The sequence below is a fragment of the Archocentrus centrarchus genome, chromosome 17, assembly GCF_007364275.1.
Source record: "Archocentrus centrarchus isolate MPI-CPG fArcCen1 chromosome 17, fArcCen1, whole genome shotgun sequence".
NCBI classification, from domain to species: Eukaryota; Metazoa; Chordata; class Actinopteri; order Cichliformes; family Cichlidae; genus Archocentrus; species Archocentrus centrarchus.
The window spans coordinates 28,399,020-28,423,659 of NC_044362.1; the positions used below are offsets into that span (position 1 = coordinate 28,399,020).

Sequence of the window (24,640 nt, forward strand, 5' to 3'; positions counted from 1 at the left end):
AATCAGAGAGATGGATGGCAGGAAGGGAGGAATGCTTTTGTCTAGACTTTTCTCTTCCTCTCTTAGCCAGGCCTCTCCTCTTCACAGAGCTCCAGATGGGGGATTAACAGTTCACTTGACGCATTGTCATGATGATGTGGACAGGTCTCTGTGTCTCTCTTTCTCCTACACAACAACGCACTCTGGCTTACCTATTATGTTTTTTGTCTGTCCTGCTCTGCTCAGTGCTTCCCCCTGTCTGTTGCTGTTGTAACAGAACTTATGTAAAACACAGCAGAGAAAGTACAGAGTCTGCAAGAATTATGAAACTCAGGATCATTTGTATTCAGGGTGTGCTGCTATAAGTTTTCATTAAGACATCTTCACAGCAATAGCTGGGCCACAGCGTCAGGCAGGTCTGCCTTTTAAAACTGCACAAGGATGCAAATGATTGACTTCAGTACTCAGAAATCCTGAAGCCTAATGATATTAAACAACATACATCATGTTCATATCTGCTTAACAGATCAGCCTGCAATCAAATCCCATAGTGAAAGGGAGGAAGTCAGATGTAATGGTGCTGAGTTCAGCTTTCTCAGGGCAGAGTCGTAACTCTTTTACAGTTTGTTGTGTTATCATTTTCTCTTGGTAAATACCAGAAATTTATTTAGGCAAAAAGGGAAACACGTATTGTATCTTAATTGCTTGGAATAAGCCACGTCTGCTGTAGCACCACTTCGAGATGTTAGACTGAGAGGGCGTATTTATTATTTAAAATCACGTTCGGTGCAGTTAGATGAACATCGACGAGATCACTCTTCTCCATAATAGGGATGTTCTCTGGGAACTACTCGACTTCTCTGTCAGCTATATTTCATTTGATCACCTCCCACAACAAACCGCAGTCACTTGACTCTGCATAGTGTTGCAGACTTGTGACTGGATTTCATTTACATTAATTTATGTTCTGTTTCTATTTCTGTTGGTTAAAGGTGGCTGGAAAACAGCCACCAGTGTGCAGTTTAAGAAGAGATAGTGTAATAATTTTGTGATAATTAAATGACCATTTTAATGTTTAAAAATCACGACAATTTTTACTGTATGATTACAGATTCATTTTTAGCCCAGGACCCTCTTGCTGTGGCCCAACAGTGCTAACTGCTGAGTTACCATGCTCCCTAGACACCAGGAAAAAAAAAATACAGTTAGATTTAAAAATGCAGTTTGAGAAAGTGCATTTTTATTTGCTAACGCACATGACTTGTCACATTCATTCTTGTGCTCCCAAGATTAATTCTATTAGATGCAGCACACTGACTAAAATCCAAGAAAAAGAATTTATGTGGCTGATGCTTAAGCTTTTATTAAGAGTCTTTTTTCAGTTTTATCAGAGGCTCAGCTGCTCGCTCTTCCCTCCAGGCAGCTCTGTTAAGAATTCCTAACCAGTTTGCAACAGGCAGCCTCTGGTGTGCAGGAAAGAAGAAGAAGACCTTTCTATTATTGGAGCTGCCACAAGCCTGTCTGCTTAATAATGTGAGTTTTTGTTTAAATGGAGAGAGACACAGTTTGTTGATTTTTAGGAACTTGCTGCCTGCAGTGGGGATGTGTTTATGCTGACTGTCTGCAGTGTGGAACTTAAACGCACCATTAATCTGCATCTAGCCAAACCATCGTGGTTAACCCAAAATACCATTAAGGTTTTTGGTCACACTGTACTTACCTCATCATGTGTTGATGTTAAGATTAGATGAAATTACAGCAATGTATTGTTAAATTGCCTCAACACCACCTCAACAGCTTTAAAAAATGTCTCCATGGACAGATTTAACAACAAGATAGAACAACCGTGTTAAAAATCCATTTGACAATGGTGTGGCTTAATCTCTGGCTCCACAGCATGTCTCTCTCTCCCCTCAGCCCCAGCCGGTCGGGGCAGATGACTGCCCCTCCCTGAGCCTGGTTCTGCTGGAGGTTCCTTCCTTTTAAAAGGGAGTTTTTCCTTCCCACTGTCGCCAAGTGCTTGCTCATAGGGGGTCTTTTTGACTGTTGGGTTTTCTCCCAGCACCTTGAGGCAACTGTTTGTTGTGATTTGACGCTATGTAAATAAAATTGAATTGAACTGGCTTAAAGTTACAGGCGTGGCTCCACCGTGTTTGTGCTGATGGTGCATGTTGGAGCATTTTAATGGAATTATCTCACAAGTAATATGCTTTCATGTCCATTGTACCATGTCTGTGAAGTCTCTGCTTCATTTTGTTATGAGCACAATTGTATTTATTTATTTATTTGGTCTTTTACCTAGCACTTATTAGCAGTTATACGTGAGCTGCATAGAGAGTTTATGAAAACGGCATGCTAAGAAAGCTTGTAAGCATCTGATCATTTCATGGTGGCTACGCTCATCTATTATATACTGTTAACACAGTTGAGTCATGTGAATGAGAACTGAATTACTACAATTAATAAACTCAGGTGAGGACGTTAAACTAGTTTGATAATCATTTAAAGACTAATAGCAACACAATAGTGACACAAAGCTTCAGTGCTCCCCCCGAGAACTATTATAAACACATCACTGAGCCACATTCGTGCTCCCAGTGATAAATCTCTCACAAGAAATGGGCACTGCAGTTTATTTAAAAACAGCTTCAAAGAATATTAACAGTGATCGTTTTCACACTTTGATGCTTTCACTATCCAGAAACTACTTCCCACAAAACAACCGGTCGTGACAGATGGCCACCCTCCCTGAGCCTAGTTTAAAAGGAGCTTTCTTTTTTTCCTCCCTGCTGTTGGAGTGTTTGCTCACAGCAGATCACTGGATCATTGGGGGCATTTTTTTTTTTTTGAGGGGGTAGGGTTTGAGCAAAAATACAAATATGTGTAAATGCACATGGCTGCAGCTTCCATGTTGGTTCCAAATGTGGGTGATTCCTAGTTTTGGACTTTTGGTCGGATGATATAAGAAAACTATTAGATTAAACTATTAGATTAAAAATCCGCTATTTTAATTGTGGATTTTTAATCTAATAGTTTAATCTAATAGTTTTCTTATATCATCCGACCAAAAGTCCAAAACTAGGAATCACCCACATTTGGAACCAACATGGAAGCTGCAGCCATGTGCATTTAGGTCACCACTTTCATCACAGTATACAGACAATATATTCCTTTTTTTTTCTGGCTCTGCTCATCAGTGATGTGTGATGCCATGTGGAAATGGTGCTGTAACTTAAACACATTCAAGGATTTGTAACAGCAACCATTAACATTTTTTGGAAAGCCCATGTTTCCATCATCAGGTTGGTATTATACCATAAACCAAAGCTCCTTCACATGATGACTCTTTTTTTCCTTCCTTTTTACGACTTGTCCGGCCTCTTACATTGATCCAGACATGCATCGGCCTCATCCCATAAACACACAGACGAGTCTTTGCATTCGCAGCTCTGCTCGTCTGCCTGCAGCAGTGACCGTATTGTCTGCAGAAAGCACCACCTCACTTCTGGTGGTGTTGAAGTCTATGTGTGTTTAAATAAAGTGTGTCACCTCAGTGGGGTGTCATAGGCTAAGTGTAGGTGGGTTTCAGTAGGTGTGTCTGATCTGGTCTGCAGGGTTTGCATGCAAAGAGGTATGAGGTAACGGCACAACCTGAACTATACATATAGAGTTTGTCTTGTGGTTGAAGATGAAGCGTGTGTGTGTGTGTGTGTGTGTGTGTGTGTGCGTGCGTGCGCACGTGTGTGTGAGTTTGCACCTGTCACCTGTGAACAAACAGCCTGAGCTTTTCTCCTCATTAGGCGTCTTCGGCGCCTCTGCAGAGACGTACAGCTTCCCTGCGGAGCGCACACACTTACACAGTTTTATTCACTTATGTACATACTCTTTTGTGCTCACTCACAATTGTTCATGCTTTCATGGTGACAGTTAAAACGCCACTGCAACATATTTTGCTCATCATCACTTACACGTGTGCCTCGTGTGTCTCCAGCATCGAACGCTTTGTGCTGAACCGCTGCACACTTCTCCCTCTAAGTTCATTCGTATTGGTCCAGTTGGTCCATTTTTCACACTGAGCTTCCATTAAGAAACCGTATCCTACAGACAAACTCGCAGACTGGAGCACAGTGTGAAATAGATTTGCTTTCTGAGGCTGATAAACAAGTGATTATTTTTACCCTTGGCTGCCATTTGTCTCTTTTTAATATGTTCTCCGCATATGTGAAGATGAAAATTGCACGTGCATCAAGTCAGCGGTTTATTAATGTTGAGGCAGGTTTTGGGGCAGCAACTAAAACTATTTTCGGGATCAGTCTGTAGTTTAGTGCATGCAGCAAATGGCAAAACATTTCCTATTGAAACTTTCCACAACTTAAGGTATGATGATAGTTTCCTTTAAAGAAGTTTTATCAATGTCCACAGATAGAAAGCGCTAAATCGTCACATTTGAGAAGCTGGACCAGAACAGTTTTGCTAAGATTATGACAGATTTTGTTCAGTGATAGTTGAATAATTTTTTGACTAACTATTGCAGCTCATACTCGTACTGAATTAGTGCCAACCAACAAATTATATTTTCATATGAACGTTCACTGTAAACACTTTGTAAAAGACTGCCTGAAATGTCATTATTAAAAAATAATAATCATACATTTGTTTATACATTTGCATGGTGAGTTTGAATGCATTGCACATTTGACCTCATATAATAAAAGTATGTTCAAAATAATGGGATATTTTTCTGTATTCAGTGGGTGTTTATGTTAGCGCACACACACACACACACACCTACACACACACACACACGTCATTCAACTTATGAAAAATGCCATTGCGTATTTCATTTCACAGATTTTATGCCGAATTAATGTAAAGACCAAAATATTCTAGTCAGTGAGAAATTGTCATTGATTTTCTGGCAAAGCAAAAGAGTCAGGTGCTGCTATAGCTTACCTGATTGAGTAGGTGACCCATCTGCTGAAAGGCTGCAGGGGTCTGGGTTTGATTTTGTCTCAGACCTTTTCCTGCGTGTGAATCCCCCCCCTTTTCTCATTTGTGTCTTGTCCAATAAATGCCCCCCCCAACTGCTTTCTAACATTTGCACACACATTCACACTCCAATGAACACAACTTGGAGTGTGCAGTATCTTGCCCAAGGATACTTGGGCATGCAGACTGAAGCAGCCAGGAATCAAACCACCAACCTTCCAATTAGCAGAGGACCTGCTTTACCTCCTGAGCCACAGCTACCCCATGTATACACTGGGACAGCAGCTGCCCAGTTGACAAGCATGCAGTAGATGATTTAATGTTAGCATGGCATGTTTTGTATTTTTGCAACATATACATTTCAACTTACTGTTTTGTTCATTTATTTGTTTTCCAATCAAAACACAAACTAGAAATACAAGTTGAGTTCGTGGGGTTTCTTTTATGGTAGAAATGTACAAACGGGAGACGTTAAGAGGGGCACAAAGAGGCTTTTTTTTCCCCCCATGCAGCTCAGATGCTAATCACACCGCAGTTAATTGCCTTTATTCAGCTCCCCACATGTGAATCAAACACTGATTACAGCAACAGGGTGCTGGCTTTTCAATGCTGGGGTTGAGAACAAGTTGTTTATGTGGTTATCAAGTGGTTAGATCATTTTCAAAACACTAATCTTTTTTTTTTTTTCCTGCAGTGACAAACTTCAACAATGGCTTGGAGGCCAGTTCAGACTCCGATGATGAGGACAAGCTACATATTGTGGAGGAGGACAGCCTGCAGGAGCCTGAGGTCACAGATGCTGATGGGACCACATCGCTGGACAGCCATGACCCTGACGCCACCTTAACAGTATTACCCCACAACGGATCGTGGAATGGAGGTGAGGCAAAGACATAAAGAATGTGCGTTTAGTATAGTGATGTGTATCTTAGGATGCGGTTCATGTGCCAGGTCCAAAGTGGTTCTAGGGGCAAGTCTTGCCACTTAGCAGCCATCTTGAAAGGCCTCTGATCAGGTAAGTTAGATAAAAAAATCTTTTTATTTTAGTGGTCACTAGGACAAAAAAAATAAAAACACACACAGACTTCTACCAGCATTTTATTTCAGGTGATTCTCTGAGTGCCGTGTCTCTAACAGTGTCTCTGTTTATATTTGTATGTCTAAAGACGAGACCTGTGAGATTGGTCTTATTATCTCTTAATCTGGGAATGTTTGCTGGCCGTGTTTGCTCGTTCTCAGCAGTGAGTTCTTTCAGATTCACACAGTAACATGCATTCTCATCCGGGAGGTGCTCAGTACACCCACAGGCTTACACAAGCCGTTTCCATCTGCAGCAACTCGAGGGAAATAATTTCAAACTTTTACTCAGCTGTACCTTGGTAAGAGTAGTTTAAGGAGGTACCAGTATTACACACTTCAGCCTCGCTGCAGAACTGAATCAACAAAGATAACTTCAAGACAGTTATCACAATAATTTGCACAAAAATGTCCATATGGCTGACATGTGTAATTAACCCTTTAACAGCAGGCGATTGCTGCCGGTGCACCTGTTACCTGCCCTTACTTGCCGTGAACAGCTGGTTAACGCCGAGCGCATCACCGCTGAAACGTCTGATCAAACGCACTTTGAATTACCGTAATTACGCGACCGTTTGCCCTATTGGAAAAATTCAACCAGTTTCTGAAAGCTGAGAAATCGCGCTTCATACCCAACATAGGGTTATTACGGTAATTGTTGCTGGAAGTCACAGTTGTATGTGAAGCTTAAGCAGTGCATTAATGCAGCAATGATTATATTTATATAATTAAGTGTTGACTTTTGTGTTTCATGAGATACTGTATATTAGAACAGGTGGTGAGATTAGCCACACAACTGTTATCAAGTAAATCCAAATCAGAGCAGCAGCAGACTTACGTTCACTGACTTTGTTGTGGATCATATGGACAGGAGCTGCACTAACCTAGCACATACGCAGTGCTTTTCTGAAATGAAGTGATCTAAGGCGTATGTATCATAGAGTACATGAACACACAAACCAAGCATCCTGCCTGTGGTGTTGGTGTAAGTAAAACCTGGAGGCATGAGTCAGCTGAACATGATCACAGCTCAGTGTGGTATGACATTTTCAGATCAGCAGAGAAGTAAAGAGCATTGAGAAGCCAGGAATTTATAGCAATGAGAGCATGCAAATGAGGAAAGAGATATATAAAAAAGGAGGGGAAGTAAGCCCGTCTGAGGAATAGACGTTTTTCTGTGACGTCTTCAGTAATGCATAATCTAGCCGGCAGTCTTGCAGAGGTTTTTCTGTATCATCTCCAGTTCTCACATCCAGCAGATTTTAATAAATCCCATATATTCCCTAACCGGGGAACATTCCTTTTAATAATGCAGTACACTGCCTCAGGGCGGTTCTTTACATGCAGTTTATGCTGCGTCTTCTGTGCTTGAACATCCCCGTCAGTGCCAATAATAAAGCAATACCTCGTAGCCTTTTACTTTTAACCCAAAAGAAAGTTTGGCTTTTTGGGTTTAAACATTTTTACTTATTAACTTGTTTTTGGTATAAGAAAGTTAAGTGGTAACAGTTTACATTTACTGCTCTACACACAGCGAGCTGCATAATGTAAATGCAATAGATGCTCAGATGTGATTACAGCTAAGATCAAAGTGATGGCTGGTGAAGTGAGACTCAGAGGGAAACTGTAAATCAGTCAGAGATTTGGTAATATTATTATGAGCATCCAGAAGTTTAGTCAGTCATTTCTTGTACAACCTGCAACCTGCATTTCAGACTTTGCACATTAACTTTTTCTTTGTTTTAGCATATTAATCCAACTAAAGGTGCCTGTAGTGAGTTGTGAGAGATTTTATTTAATTTAACTGTTCAAAATAATGGGACCAAAGACAGCCTGCAATTCTGAAATTTAGAAACAAAAAGTGTGACTGATGCTACACTCTGTGAGAAAATAGTACCTTATTTTATCTTTAGGGGAAATCTTAAGTACTTAGCTGTACTTGTACACTTGACACAGTGATGCGTATTTGTATGTATAACTTAGAGAAAGCAATCTTGAACCTCTGGTGACAATTTTGTATTTTCATGCAATTAACAAAAAGAAGTTCAACAATAAACAACTTCTATTGGAAGAACCAGACAGTGAGTAAATTGTTCATTTAAATAAAATGAACATAGGAGACTAACTTAAACTAACAGTGACAGATGCAGCCAGATGCATGTTTGGATAAGTGGTGAATGCAGTGTTGTGTCGTGCAAAAACACAAATCAAAAGTCAACCAAAGTCAAGACGAGTGTTTCAAGGAGACAACCTGAGGGGTTTACTACGAAGCAAGATTAATGGCTTAGTGAGCTATGTTGAGCTTAAAGTCAGTCATCTGTGTCAAAGGGGCTCTCTTTTTACCTGGCTAAATCACCGTGCTAACTTATGCTGAAAACAGCCTGGCCAGGAGCAGGTTATGCTCTGAGGTTTGGTTTAAAATCGTCTGGAAGCGCCACATTTTCACTGATTCCTTTATTCACAGCATGTTTTACATGCAGTACTTGGAGAATATGGTTTATATGTGCAAGGTGTTAAGCTGTACTTGAATGAAAACCGGTGAATGAAGTGCAAACTCTGCAGAATGCACACCAAGAATACGTGTTCAGTCATTAAAATTAATTTCATTTTGATCAGCCGACAGATTAAAGCAATTATTACGTCTCCATTATTAGGCTATGGGACTGTAACCTTTCATTTTAAAGTTTCAGAGCTCTGGTGTGCAGCTGTCACCCTAAAAATAATCAGTAGCACCGTGAGCGCACACAGCAATAAAATAGTTAATGGTAATTAAAATGTTTATTTTCTGCAGTATTAATCTCTTGTATTATTAGCAACAGTGTTGAGTTTTTCTGATACATTTTTTATGTTCTTTATAGATTTTTCATCACCATTTTATCATCATCATCTGATAATATCTCTGATTGGAGTTGGTGACACTCATAGGGATCATTTTGTGCGAAAGAAGAGTCACGTGACCCGTGAAACATCCCTTTTTAATGTGAGCATGCACAGATCTCTGCTTAGCAAAGGAAGTTGATAACCACCATCATGGTGCTCGTTATCTCTGACTGGGATTTTAAGTTTTATGGAGCCAGTAAAGGTAAAGAAAACCTGACTGTGTTGAACTTTGCTCATTGAACACCCCTCAGAGCAGCAACTGAGCTCCAAGAAAGTGGTTTCTGAATCACAGGCACACTGGGACCAGGTGTTGCCAGTGTTGCTGATTTTTACACATTCTCTCCAAGTCCTACAAGAATAGCTGCAGCACAAACAAGGAGCTGTGTTGGAGAAGATTTTGACCTTCCAAAAATAAAGTGCAAAATTTGTTATGCACTTATGTAATATATTGCATGACCATATACTGTATGGATAAATTTTTATTGGAGTTGGAAATGGACTGGTACATTCTGAACTGCTTTTCTAGTATTACTGACAAGAAAGATTCTGACTTGCTAAACTTCGTGCCACCATTTTGACAGATGCAAAATGAGATTTGTCAGTGCAAATTAAATGCTTTAAATTTGACTTAAGCAGTAAAATCTTGAAATCTGAGCAAATTCATGCATTTATTTGCCTGAACACAGAATGCCTCCTGATACTGCACCTTGAAATCAAATAGAAATGGTGCGAATATGCACCTTTGACTGCTTAGATAGATACAGACACCTTATTGGCCCTTAAAAAGCTATACCTTGGGGATACATTTGTGTACATTGTACCTCCAGGGACAGAAGTGGGCTTTTTTTTGTACCCTAGTTTTTGAGAGTTTACAACCCATTTCTACAAACTAACCAATCAGCATGAGAAGCTACGTTGCAGATCTGCATGCATATTGCCTTCCTGTTTAAATCATAGTGCCGGTGCCATCACAGAATTCGATGTGTTCCGATACTGAGATTGTACTCCCAAGACTGCAACCAAGATTTTATTAGGACCATCTTGCAGTGTGACATAGTAAAACAGCCATATTGCTGATAGAGCCCAGTCCTATAAGATTGTTTGTCTGTACATCTCATCTCTCTCTTTGATCGGATTAGTTCATCCTCCTCCAAGCCTCGGGGAACGCCCGTTCGCCTGCCAGAGCCAGATGTTCTGCTCTTACTGTCTCACACTTTTAGGTTAGCCTGTATAACACCAAGTCCTAAAGGCTAATCTAACTATGACACACACATCCACCAACACAGGCTTTCTCTCCTCCGTCTGAATTAAATTTCCACCTCTCTGTATCCCTCTCTGATAAAACACAAAGACAAGCTTCATCATCATTCCTTGTCATCTTTCTCATCAGATGGGTGTCTGACTGCTTATCTGTTCTCCAGACAAATAATAACTGCTTGCTGACAGGATTTTATGCCTGAAACATCTTAATGTTTTGATGTTGAGAAAACGTAAGGCCTTAAAATGTTTTTTTTTTAAAAATGCAATAAAACCTATGAAAGAATTATTTTTTAAATGTCCTTGTATTTATAGATTATAGAGACATAGCATAAGTTAAAGCTCCACCCATTGGAGGGGAAAACACTCGGCTACAAAATATGCTGCAGAGCACTGAAACACTAACAAAATGCTCATACGGCTCTAAAAATATTAAGAGTTTGATATTTCAGAGGCTTCTTTCTTCTAGCCCCCTCAGTTGTAAGAAAGCTAATGCTAACTATATTAGCAAGCTTCAGTAATTAAATAAGGCACTTAGAAACATGATAATATTATACCATAATACAAGTTGCACAAAATGCTTTACTTCAGCTTACAGAAATGTAAGAGCCTAAAAGTGACATTTAGATATTTGATTTGTCAGTGACACAATGTTTACTGTACAGCCAGGATCCACTCAGGTGTTTTTCTGTTCTTCCTGCTGATTCAATTCAGTTTTATTTACATAGCGCCAAATGACAACAGTGATGGTGCTTTATATTGTAAAGAAAAAATCATAAAATAATTACAGCGAAAACTCAACAGTCAACGACCCCCTGTGAGCAGCACTTGGCGACAGTCGGGAGGAAAAACTCCCTTTTAACAGGAAGAAACCTCCAGCAGAACCAGGCTCAGGGAGGGGCAGCCATCTGCCATGACCGGTTGGGCTGAGGGGAGAGAGACAGGACAAAAGACATGCTAGGGAAGAGAGCCAGAGATTAATAACTAATGATTAAATACAGAGTAAAAAGTGGTGAATGAATGAAAAAGTGAAAAAATGAAAAAATATAAGCATATATAACTATAAGCATGATTTAATAGGAAGGTTTTAAGCCTAATCTTAAAAATAGAGACGGTGTCTGTCTCCAGAATCCAAACTGGGAGCTGGTTCCACAGAAGAGGGGCCTGAAAGCTGAAGGCTCTGCCTCCCATTCTACTCTTAAATATCCTAGGAACCACAAGTAAGTGCTCTATTAGGGTCATATAGTACTAAGAGGTCTTTAAGATAAGTTGGGGCCTGATTATTCAAGGCCTTGTATGTAAGAAGAAGGATTTTTATAATAAATTCTAGATTTAACAGGGAGCCAGTGAAGAGAAGCCAGTATAGGAGAAATCTACTCTCTCTTTCTGGTCCCTGTCAGTACTCTCACTGCAGCATTTTGGATTACCGCAGTGAGAGGTAATAATAATGAATTTCAATAGTCCAGCCTAGAAGTAATAAATGCACGAATTAGCTTTTCAGCATCATGCTGAGAAAGGATGTTTGTAATTTTAGAAATATGCAAAAAAAAAAAGCAGACCTACATATTTGTTTAATATGTGCATTGAAGGACATATCCTGCTCAAAAATGACTCCAAGATTTCTCAGTGTTACTGGAGACCAAGGAAATGCCATCCAGAGTAAGTATCTGGTTAGACACCATGTTTCTAAGGTTTGTAGGGCCGAGTACAATATCTTCAGTTTTATCTGAATTTAGAGGCAAGAAATTAGAGGTCACCCAAGCCTTTATGTCTGTAGCCCTTTAAGACCTATAATAGAACAAGTCCGCCAGACCATATCCTTACAGTTATACATGCTGTTGTACCATCGTGTGGAATATTTTAGCTCACTATACATCAATAGAATCTTCAGAACCCTAATTATAATAATATGTATGAAGGTAATCCATAGTAACTACATAAGGTAGCTAAAGAGTGCGCTAACCCACAAAGAAATTGAAAACTGTTTTCTGTATCTACATATTATGCTAGATACAGAAATGCCATAGCTGTACATGCTAATGCACACGATAAAGCACATGGAGTACGTGTTGTTGTTAGTGCTTTCTACATGATTTCTGTGAACCCATTAGAGGAAGGATACAGCGCTCTGGGACACGTTGAATGCTTGATATGTAAGTGTAAATCCTCTGGATTTATATGCAAAAAGAATTATTGCTCTATCATATGTGGTTGCAATTCTACCAGCATTTAAAAGCAGTTAGCACACAAGGGGTTAAGACAGTCCTGCAGTTTAAACAACTGATGTGTGTCATCTGGCTTCATGAACAGATAAAGCTGGGTATCATCTGCATAACAGTGAAAATGTATGTAATGCTTTCTAATAATACTGCCTAAGGGAAGTATGTATAGTGTAAATAGAATTGGTCCTAGCACAGAACCCTGTGGAACTCCATAATTAACCTTAGTGTGTGAAGAAGACTCCCCATTTACATGAACAAATTGGAGTCTATTAGATAAATATGATTCAAACCCCTGCAGTGCAGTACCTTTAATACCTATGGCATGCTCCAATCTCTGTAATAAAATGTTATGGTCAACAGTATCAAAAGCTGCACTGAGGTCTACCAGGACAAACACAGAGATGAGTCCACTGTCAGCTGACTCTTCAAATAAACCGTTCCTCTGCAGATGATCAGTTAGCTGCTTATGGTTTGGAGGCAGTAACTATTGAAGTTCATTCAGAAAGATCAATCAGAGAGAAATAGTCAAAATAAATATACAGGTGAAGGTCATAAAATTAGAATATCATGAAAAAGTTGATTTATTTCAGTAATTCCATTCGAAAAAGTGAAACTTGTATATTATATTCATTCATTACACACAGTCTGATATATTTCAAATGTTTGTTTCTTTTAATTTTGATGATTATAAGTGACAACTAATGAAAACTCCAAATTCATTATCTTAGAAAATTAGAATATTACTTAAGACCAATACAAAAAAAGATTTTTAGAAATGTTGGCCAACTGAAAAGTATGAACATTAAAAGTATGAGCATGTACAGCACTCAGGACTTAGTTGGGGCTCCTTTTGCCTGGATTACTGCAGCAATGCGGCGTGGCATGGAGTCGATCAGTCTGTGGCACTGCTCAGGTGTTATGAGAGCCCAGGTTGCTCTTGATAGTGGCCTTCAGCTCTTCTGAATTGTTGGGTCTGGCGTATCGCATCTTCCTCTTCACAATATCCCATAGATTTTCTATGGGGTTAAGGTCAGGCGAGTTTGCTGGCCAATTAAGAACAGGGATACAATGGTCCTTAAACCAGGTACTGGTAGCTTTGGCACTGTGTGCAGGTGCCAAGTCTTGTTGGAAAATGAAATCTTCATCTCCATAAAGTTGGTCAGCAGCAGGAAGCATGAAATGCTCTAAAACTTCCTGGTAGACGGCTGCGTTGACCTTGGACCTCAGGAAACAGTGGACCAACACCTGCAGATGACACGGCACCCCAAACCATCACTGACTGTGGAAACTTTACACTGGACCTCAAGCAACATGGATTCTGTGCCTCTCCTCTCTTCCTCCAGACTCTGGTATCTTGATTTCCAAAGGAAATGCAAAATTTACTTTGATCAGAGAACATAACTTTGGAGCACTCAGCAGCAGTCCAGTCCTTTTTGTCTTTAGCCCAGGCGAGAAGCTTCTGATGCCGTCTCTTGTTCCAGAGTGGCTTGACACAAGGACCACGACAGCTGAAATCCATGTCTGCATACGTCTGTGCGTGGTGGTTCTTGAAGCACCGACTCCAGCTGCAGTCCACTCTTTTTCTTTTTTTTTTCTTCATTTGTGGCCACAGCGGCTTTTTGTGACAGTGGAGAGAGACAGGAAATGGGGGAAAGATACAGGGGAAGACACGCGGGCAAATTGGCGCCGGGCCGGGACGCGAACCCGCGGTACAATGCGGCGTGTGTATGTGGTCGCCGGCTTCACCACTAAGCCACCCAGGCGCCCGCAGCTGCAGTCCACTCCAAGGTGCGGTTGCCCTCCTTGTGCAAGGTGTCAATGGTCGTCTTTTGGACAACTGTCAAGTCAGCAGTCTTCCCCATGATTGTGTAGCCTACAGAACTAGACTGAGAGACCATTTAAAGGCCTTTGCTGGGGTTTTGATTTAATTAGCTGATTAGAGTGTGGCATCAGGTGTCTTCAATATTGAACCTTTTCACAATATTCTAATTTTCTGAGATATTAAATTTGGGGTTTCATAATTTTCATTTCATGAAAAAGTTGATTAATTTCAGTAATTCCACACAGACACAGACTGACACACACAGACTGATATATTTCAAATGTTCATTTCTTTTAATTTTGATGATTATAACTGACAATGAAATGAAATGAATTCAGGACTAAATCTGATAAAGAGTCTGAAAAATCAGACAAACTCTAAATAAGGGCCAAATGGACGATGGAGAACAACAAGTAAAATATGTTTTTGAATTTTCCAATTATGGTGGACAAAGCTAAGAGTCAGGTTTTTAAATGAATTAAAACCTTTTCTGGGTCTCTTATTAATTAATAGGCAGGAAGATTGCTGCTACTCCTCCTCCTCGGCCTGTGCGTCGAGCATTGTGACAGTTAGTGTGACTCTGGGGTGTTGATTCATTTAAACTAACATCCTGCTGTACCAGGTTTAGGCAGAATAAATCAATTATGTTTATTAATTATTAAATCATTTACTAACAGGGATTTAGAAGCAAGAGACCTAATGTTTAATAATCCACATTGAACTGTTTTACTCTTTGGTGCAGTTGAGGATGCTATATTATTCCTTCTTTGTGAATTTCTATGCTTAAATTGTTTTTTTCTTATGCCTTTTCAATAAAGACTGCTATTGTCAAAAGAATAAAATTATTTCCATCTACAGTAATTTATATTTGGCAGTATGGATCTGCTTTGGGACTTCCCTGCCCTTCTACATACATAGGGGAACAGCATAAGAAGCAGCAAGACATCAGTGACTACATTAATTAACATTAATTATATCAGGTACAGCATGAAAGGAGAAGTTGCTATGGAGATGGGTTGCTAAGTGGCTTGCAGATGCATAGCAACTCTGGACAGGCTAAAACACTGCATTTGCTCTGTCAGATTTGCCATTTGGTAATGTAGGAGAGTCATTCTCTGATGCGAACTGTCATTAACATCTCACATGGCAGCAGGACCTAAACAGGCTCTTTCTCTGTTGCAGTTGGTCCTTTGCTGCATGAATATTAATAGGGAAGACCAAACTATATATTCACACCCTTATAATTAAAATATTGCGCTCATTTACATTCAGTGATACAGTGAATTAGGAATGGATTAAAATATAAATCAGCTGATCACTTTAGATCCACTGTCTTTTTTCTATAATTCAAACTACATAAAAACAGGAGTTTTGGTTTATATATTAGTGGAATAAAAACTTAATGAGTTCCCTCATTAACACTGCTGAGATGGTGTGTGACTGTGGAGTTGAGTCAGCTGAACTGCTTGTTGTTTCACTTTGCAAGACAGGGTTTTGTGCGCTGCATGTCCGCTGGGAAACTTCACGCGGAACAGGTTTAGTCGTACCAGATGACTCACATCTGGTATATTCAACACTTCTGGACCTCATGTTGCTCATCAATCAACTTCCTGCTGTCCTTCCTCCTACTCAGCCTGTTTATGGTTTCAGAAGTTTCACCAGCTGCAGGAAGTGCAGGCAGAAATAGACTTTTTAGAGACTTTGTGTTTATTTTATTTTATTTTTTAATTAGTTTTCATTCCACTTTCAGAGAGCATGGTAAAGCTCTTTAAAACTCCTTAAACCTCCAGATACCCCCAAGTAAGTAAGTTTGCAGGCTCGGCGATTACCCGTGTGCGAACACTTTCCAAAACAAACCTTAGCATGCAAACAAAACAGCAAAAGTGCACCAAGATTTAACGAGCAGAAGAAGAACCAAGTCCGCATTCAACAGCCGAGGTTGATTGGCTTGTGTTTACACCGATTCTCAATGCCCTTTTAATCCTCGATTCCTCTCAAACAGCTCAGCCTACGCAAGCATCTGCCTTCATCTCGACAGCAGTTAGTTACAGCCAAGCAGGAAATACTAAAACCATGGAGACGGCGAGAATGTGACACTCGGAGATATTGCTCTCAAGGCTTGTTTCATTGTTCCTGAATAAAGCCTTACATGGTGTGAGCAGTGCTCATGAGTGCTGCTCACTCTCTTGTGCTTTTTTTTTCTCTCTCTCTTTCTCTCAGCTCTACCCTTTCTCTTCTGTATACTCACTACTTTTCTGCAGTCATTGATCCCTTCTCAGTTCTTTGTATTCTTCTGCCAGGCTTTCATTTTGCCTTCTTGTTGCTTTTGTTTCCTTTCTTTTCCTCTCTGTTTCTTCTTCTGCTGAGTACCCAGCTACAGATATTCTAGGAAAGCCTCCCCACAGTGTTTGAAGTGCTGCTCTGACTTTGGATATTATTAATTATCCGTGGAGGTTTGCCTAAGCTTGTTGTTGTTCAGTAACTTTTTGGGACAAGCTAAAACTTCTAAGCCTTATTCTAACAATACACTAGCATGCCAGATGAGATTCACTTATTAGCCTGGCATCAGCATAATGTATATGATTGTACACCTAGACCACATGACAAAATGTAAATTGTAAATGGACTGTTCTTATAGCACTTTTCTACTCTGAGAGCTCAAAGTGCTTTTTACTACAAGCCACATTCCTACAGCGCCGAATGTTCAATGCCTTAAAGTAATTTCTATCACAGATATGATGACTGTACCAACCTTCTGATTGGTCAACAAACCCTACAGGTCTGCATCTTGTGTATTTATTTATAAAGTACTGCATCAGATATCCAGTATAGTGCAGGCTTTAACTGGTGTTTTTAGAGGGCTTTTCAGATAATAACCATAGAAATACATGTGATAGTGTCACTTTTGGTCCTGACTTCACAGCATTAACTACAAATTCAACATCACCCAGCTAATGCCTGCAAGCACACAAGTCTAATCAGCAATTTGTTTTTGTTTTGTTTTTTTGGTTTATGGTCATCTCAGGTAGCTATAGCTGCGAGCACAGAAGCCCTGCATCTGCTGTTCAAAGCTTCTGTTTGAAGAGGGCAGCCAATCAGAGGAAAGTTGGCTTAAAGTGAGGATGGCTTTAAAGAGAGGAGTGCTTCAACGAGCGCTTAAAAGCATAACAGCTCCCACTTCAGTTAATTAGCTTACTTATCAGAACAGTCATAGATTAATTTTAGTAAAAGGGTGTGTCTGGTCAGCTAGAGTGACTACCTAGGTTTGTACACTTTTGTTAATAAAATAATCTATTGTTGACGCTCTATGAAGGCCTTCTTATATTTCTTATAAAGCTTTTGATTGAGAATTGTGAGGCAAGAAAAATATACAGTGCTGAGCAGAGAGACACTTTCTTTATTGACTGAATGGTTTGTTTTTTGACCTTTGACCGTTCCTGTCAGGTGCCTTTCATGGTAATAAGGTAGGATGACAAACTCGCGCCTGTAGTTATGCACTAATTCTCTTGACTTTGCAGTAATAATAGCTTTTAAAATGGATAAAATGTTAATACAAGTGCTATAACAATGACATTATGATAGCTTTGAAAAATGCCAAACCTGCGAAGCCTGAACAGCTTAAAGCAGGAACGCAGCAGTAGTATTAGTTGCAGCAGTACTTGTAGCGGTAGTTTGTTCTTTGGGGGCATTCTGGTAATATAGTGTTGGTAATATAATGCATTGAACTGACTCATGTTTTCATGACAGTACCTGTTATTTTTCAGCTGCACCTGCAGTTGAAACCAGCCTGTTCACTCCTTTAGAAAAACATTAACAAACCAGGAAGGAGTTACATATTTAGTGTGTGTGGAGGAGCTCTGATGGTGTTGGAGGGAAGTCATGGAAAAGTCATGAAATGTTGCGGCGCTGTAAGGCCACAGTGGGAACCCTTCAAAGGCTTTGCGTGATATTTTTGGATAGTCTGACTTTGACTCCTTTCTTTCCTCCCCGTCTGAGGCGAAAGGAGAGAGAACTGAGAGCAGCTGGTGTTGAATTTGTCCTCTGGTGAGAGATTAGTGCGCGCTTCTCCCCCTGCAGTCTGGGCCGCACTGCAGCTCCAATCCATCCTGCCTTATAAATTCACCACGGACTCACAGTGACAGGTTCTGGCAAGGTATACGAGTTGTGTGTGCTGAGAGTGCATGTGAATAACTCAGCTGGTGTGTATAAGTATGCAAGTATATGTGTGTGTGTGTGTTTGCGTGTGTGCGAAACACGTGATTTCCTGTTTTCATTCCATTCTGATATTCCACATGTGTGTGTTACGGGGTCCCGGTCGTCATTACGGCACGTCTTTTCTTTGTGAGGCATTAAGTGTAATTGTGGAGTGCGGTGGGAAAATATGCAGAGGTGTATCGAGTGGAGGGGGTGGCAAGGAAGGGGTGATGGAGGGAAGTAAAGCAAGTGAAGGAGGGAGGGAGATGAAGCTAGATTAGAAAGAAAAGGTGGGGAGGGGAGAAATGGAGGAAGCAAGTAGACGTAATGTGGTGGAAGACGAGGAAGAGACAAAGCCAGAAAGGGAGCGGAGGAAGGCTAATTTTGAAAAAAACAAAAACATGACAGCCATCCACATGAGTGTTTTGAAGTCGCTTTGTAGTGAGCTGAAAATGGAGCATTTTTGTTCTCTCTCTTTTGAATGGCAAACAACAATGATGAGTATTACAACTAAGATCTGGCTGTGAATCAGGTTGTCATTTAACAGAAAGGACGTCGATTCTCGATTCCTTTCTGCTGCTTTTGGGACAGATAGAAATCATTTTATTATAGCTATACAGTTCTGTAAATAATGACTCAGTAAGTGTGTAGCCTTGGCTTGTTAAACCTGCTGTTTTCCCAACTGTTATCACTTTCACTATTTAACAGTGTCTATTTTTGGTGACCTCTGCAAAGAGGTTATAGCCAGAGCCAAATGAAAATACCCACCACTGCACTGTTTTTCTTAACTACCTTCATGAATTACCTCTATGAATAATTTTGCTCATCAGATGATGGGAAATAAGATTCTGCCACATATGGTCATTGCCTTTAATGTAGGTGGACCCATGCTTATGAAAAACTGCACCACACAAAAACCTGTTCTGAGCCAGGAAGATCCCTGTTGAAGAAATATGAACATGCATCTTGTGTATCCCCATCATTTTTTGACAGCTGTGTAGGTTTTTGACACTTTTGATTATTTAAGAAATGAAGAATTACAAAACTGTGAATTGCATATGATGAATACAGCACATTAATCCAGCAGGAAGTCAAGTTTGTCACAGTATTATATTAAATGCCCCAAATCATCATGGAAATGGCTTAATGCAGTTGCACTGTGTGTCGAATTGGACGCTGATTCCATTTAAAATCAGCGTCAAAGCCGACTGAAAGCTTGTATCCTTGATTTTACTAACACAAAGGTCTGCGGTCAGGCTCAAGGTCAGCATTTCCACATTCATCCCCACGCTTTCCTAAATGCAGACTTGAAAGAGCTCAGCTTTCAAATGCCAAGGGTCCAAAATGTGTTTCTAGTCTGCTCAGTGAGGGCATATTCTTGAACAGATTTAAGAGACTGAGTCGTTCTTCTTGAAGTTTCTTTCAGGTTTTCCTGTTACAGAGTTGTTTTAGGAATGAGGTTTTTCCCTAACCTGATTTAAGTGTTTAAAGACAGAGGGTGTTGAATGCTGTACATAAATAAACTGAAGGAAGGACTAAGATAAGGAGAAAGGTGGAAATGAGGATCACGAGAGAGAATGAAAGCGGCGATAAGAGAAAGGAATGAGTAAAGAGAGGTGGAGAATGAAGCTTGAAGGTAGATGAGCAAGTCTCAGAGGGGGAAAAGAGATTTGGAAAGCTTTTGGATGAGATCATGGGAAGTAAAGATCTTTGTGTTTAATATGAGGCTTAACAGGGCTCGTCCTGGGCCCGCCTATTCTTTATAAAGGCACACACACACACACACACACACACACACACACACACACACACACACACAGAGTTCAGCACAGACCCCTCCTTTCTTTTTCTTTTTATGACTGGTTCTGTGATTGCAGATCCTGCTGACTACACGCACGCACGCGCACACACACACACATACCTGCACCTGTCCTTGACACGGCTCAGCAGGAAGAGGCGTGGCCTTTCCTGCTGATTCTGCATGCATTTAAAATACTTGAGCACCATGACAACACTGGTCACAGTTTCACCTCACTGCTCTCTCTTATCATTGTTTTTAATACTCAGAAAGTGAAGTAACCTCTCTGGCCAAGTTCCTCTTTTTCACTTGTTATGACATTTTATGCGTAGCACAACACCAAGAGTACGCCTTCCACTGAGTGTGATGAGATCCTGCTCAGAGCAATAAAAAATATAGTTACTGCTGAAAAATCAAGAATAAAAACACTGAAAGAAAACAAACAAAAAGATGCATCGAGCAAAGAAAAAGCAGAAAACAGATATGTGTCAGCTCTAAAATAAAGAAAATTACTATAAACTGAACATTACATACTTTGAATCCATTTACTAGTGCACCACTCAAAGTGCTTTACATTCAAAAGAATATTCAGCCATTTACAGCCAAACATTCATGCACCAATATTTAAACCATCATAGATACTCATGCCGATGCATGAAGGGTAATTTGGGGTTTTGTATCTTGCGTAAAGATATTCTGCATGCCGACTGTAAACATCGGGAATCGAACAACTTGACGATTGAAATTAGTGGATAAGCCGCTTATTTTGTATGCCTTAACATCACGCTCACTTCCACCACTCCTCCACTTTTACAGAGGAGTTTAGTTTCCTTCGACAAGGAAATCTGGGGGTAGGGTTAGTGGAAAAATAAATTATGCCATCAGCATTATCTCAGATTGGTGCTGAGACTTCAGCTGCTTAACAGGGACCCTGTGTTATAAACAGGAGGTGCAGTGTTTGAAAGAAAGCTGCAAAGTTCTAATGAAAAAAGACTTGCAGTTGGTTTCTCTTACTTTACGTCTCCTGCAGTCTGACGTTTTATCTGTATAGCTGTCTCGTTTAACTGTGCGCTGTGAATGATCATGGATGGGAAAAAGAAGGAGAGCGTTGGAAAATGTGTCATAGTCTTCGCATACTTTGATTTATTGAAATTTCAAAAAAAAAGGGGGAAATGGGGGAGGCTTTGATCCTAAATTGTCTTCTTCAAATAAGTGGCTTGGCCTTCTTTGCCTCCTTTTTTGATTATGCTCTGTAAACATGTGAAGTAACAGATAACAGCAAATTATAACTTGGTCAAACATGCATTTAGGTCAACATCTTCTCAAAATGCTTTTGGTATAAAATTGCATGCAGTGCCTTTTGCAGCACTTCGGATATTTAGTTTGTCTGAGCATATTCATTGCTGTCTGTTTTGTTCCATGTCGGCTACTTAAGGTTAATTTGAATAGAGGAGTATGTTGGGTTTAATGAGAGGGAGTGTTTGGGTAGAGGACGGACTGTCAGTGTGGTGCCACTGTTACATCCCTGAGTCGTTTTCCTCTGAAGTGCCACGTTTGAATCACGCCCAGGGCTGTAATTATTCTTTGTAAGGCTCATTATGGTTGCAGGAAAACACATACTGTCTCTGTCTGTGCAGCAAAGCAGCTGTTCCAAGTGAACTCGAACGTCACTAACAGTTCAGCTGCTGCAGCAGCGTAAGCTGGCTGTAGCTGTAGATAATTAAAGATATTACTGAATATACGTAAATGCGTTTTAGGGGGGAAAAAAATCATAGTACGGGTTTGTAGGAAGCATGTTTTTAAGTATGTTTTTAATATTGTCCCAGTTATCACGATAGTACAGCATCACAGTTTGTTTTTCAGTCGAACCTTTGACTGCAAAATAGATAATATTTTGAATATTTAAATATGACAACATTTACAGAGTTTCAGACAGCATTTGCAGGGCATTACAGTTTTTACTGGACTGCATAGTCATGTGAAAACATTCTAAGTGCACCCTTACTGCTTCCATAGTAATTAGAAGGGTAAGAATCCACCAATTAATCAAATGCTCTTGATTAATTGATCATCATCATGTGTGACTACATCTATGAAAGCAGATTTTCTTACCAACTGTCAAACACAGTGGTGTAGGGGGTGATGATTTAGACACCAGCGGTCACTGAGTCACCCATGAACTTCTTTCTGTACCAGAAATGTTCTAGAGTCGAATCCAAGGTCATCTGTCCAACAGCTAAAACTGGAACAGGATGATCCTAAGGACACTACACCAGAATGGCTGAAAAAGAAAAGAATCAAGATGTTGCAATGGACCAGTCAAAGTCCAAAATTCAACCCGATTACCTCTGTAGGACCTTTGTAGAGCTGTGCATGAACAAATGCCCACGAATCTCAATGAACTGAAGGAATGTTGTAAAGAAGAGGGGCCAGAATTCTTCCACAATGATGTGACAGACTGATAAAGTCATTCAGAAAATGAGTATTTCAAGTTATTGCTGGTAAAGGTGGCTCTACAAGCTACTGAATACTAGGGTGTCCTTAGTTTTCCCAAATCCAGAATCTTCCATTTTTGGGGAGCTTCAAACCATGTTAGCCTCTTTTTAAGAATAGTTTTTCCACAGCTTTGCAATTTTTTAGAAATGTCCAACAAAAAATATTTTAGGAATGTAAACATAACACCGTACAGAAACTGGCATAGTTATGTGGCACTCTCTAGTGGTGATTATTTAAGTATGAGCTCATAGAAAGGATTTCTCACAGTGAAAATAGTATCAGATGATTTAAATGGGAAGTCATTCAGCCCAAGAAGTCCAGTCATTTATTTTTCATTTCCTATTTTTGTGGAAAACTGATGATAGAGGGAACATCCAAGGCAAGAAATAAATAATCTGTGCTGTCCTTAGGGAATAGCTGTGTTCGTTGTGTACATCAACACTAAACTTTGTACATCTGTGTTTTTAGTGAAGGAGGAGTGTGCATCAGAAGAAGAGGAGGAGGCAGTAAAGGATGCTCTAGTCGAGGAGATTCTCCAGCAGGGAGACACCGCCATCATCTATCCCGAAGCCCCCGAGGACGAGCAGAGTCCAACAGAGACAGGAGGAGCTGATGAAAACGGTAACACATGCACGCCAGTCATTAGGTGATATTTTAACGTATGTGTTCAAATATTACTATTAAAATTTTCAATGTGGAATTTCAACTGCTTCCTGCTCACTGGAGGACTAAGTGGAGAATAGAATTCATTTTGGAGTTAGCATCAGTTAACAGGTTGCGTGGATATCGATGAGTATACAGAAAGTAAAATGTCCAGGCAAAATGAGCAGAATTATATTAAATATAAAAAAGGATAAAAAAAAAAACAAAAAGACTGCTACAAAATATACAGTATATCTGATAACTGTCTGACAGCGGTGACAACAGACTGATCAGATTAAAGCTGATATAGATTTAGTAGGTAGACATGATATAATTTGCTCCTGTCTGCGTCACCAACCTGGTGGGGTGCTGACTGCCGTGGCTGTAGATAATTACCTTATACAGCTCCACTTCACAAAACTAATCCCTTGAAAATGCTCATGTTTGGCTGCCAGCAGCAAAACATTTGGCTTGCACTGATTGCAGCAACATTGTGGAGTTAGCAACATGCTATACTCTGCTTAATACTCTCCTCAGAAGCGAGCAGTAAATGAGTGGGACTGTGGGCATTTTAGCTATAAACTAGCTAGACCTTTGGTTATCCGGTGTCAGCATTTCAGTCAGGTATTACAACTAGACAACAGAGAGACTGTCACACAAATCTGCCATATACAGTACAAACAGCAACTTCAAAGTTTTCCAAGTCTAGACACTTTAGTATCAAGCGCTCCATTAGCAGCATCATTTATACAGTCCAGAGTGGGATATGAGGGTTGGGTTTGGGAGAAACAGTCAGATGCATAGGAATCTCACTTTTCCCCTCTGTACAGCTGGCTAAACACTGTGTGACATGGTTGCGAATGCTGGAGAGCAAAGTTAAGGAAACGAACTAACAACATCCCCTTATCTGACATCAGAAAGGTGCAGGAGGAGGAGCAGCTGTTTGACTATTTGCTCTTCAAATGAAGTTTGCAGGCAGGATGAGACAGATGAAGGATAGCAAAGTTTAAGCATCATCTATCATCCACCTCTCCTTTTATTTCCACCACAGGAACACCTGATTCTTTCTCCCAGTTGCACACTTGCCCCTACTGCTCCCGGGGCTACAAGCGCAACGCCTCGCTGAAGGAACATATTAAGTATCGCCACGAGACCAGTGAGGATAACTACAGCTGCTCGCACTGCAGCTACACCTTCACCTATCGCTCGCAGCTGGAGAGGCACATGAGCCACCACAGGGGCTCCAGAGAGCAGGTACCACCTCTGAGCATGAAGGTGCCAGCT

General features: G+C 40.3%; 1 protein-coding gene across 2 annotated transcripts in view; it reads left to right on the top strand.

The window, feature by feature from the left end:
* Positions 1-24,640, top strand: part of LOC115795725 (zinc finger E-box-binding homeobox 1-like) — a 78,879-nt gene that overhangs the window by 43,683 nt on the left and 10,556 nt on the right. For both annotated transcript variants that reach the window (XM_030751770.1, XM_030751771.1), the window contains exons 2-4: positions 5,663-5,848; positions 23,183-23,335; positions 24,408-24,610. In XM_030751770.1, coding sequence (XP_030607630.1) covers positions 5,663-5,848; positions 23,183-23,335; positions 24,408-24,610 — 542 coding nt within the window. The remainder of the gene's footprint in view (positions 1-5,662; positions 5,849-23,182; positions 23,336-24,407; positions 24,611-24,640) is intronic.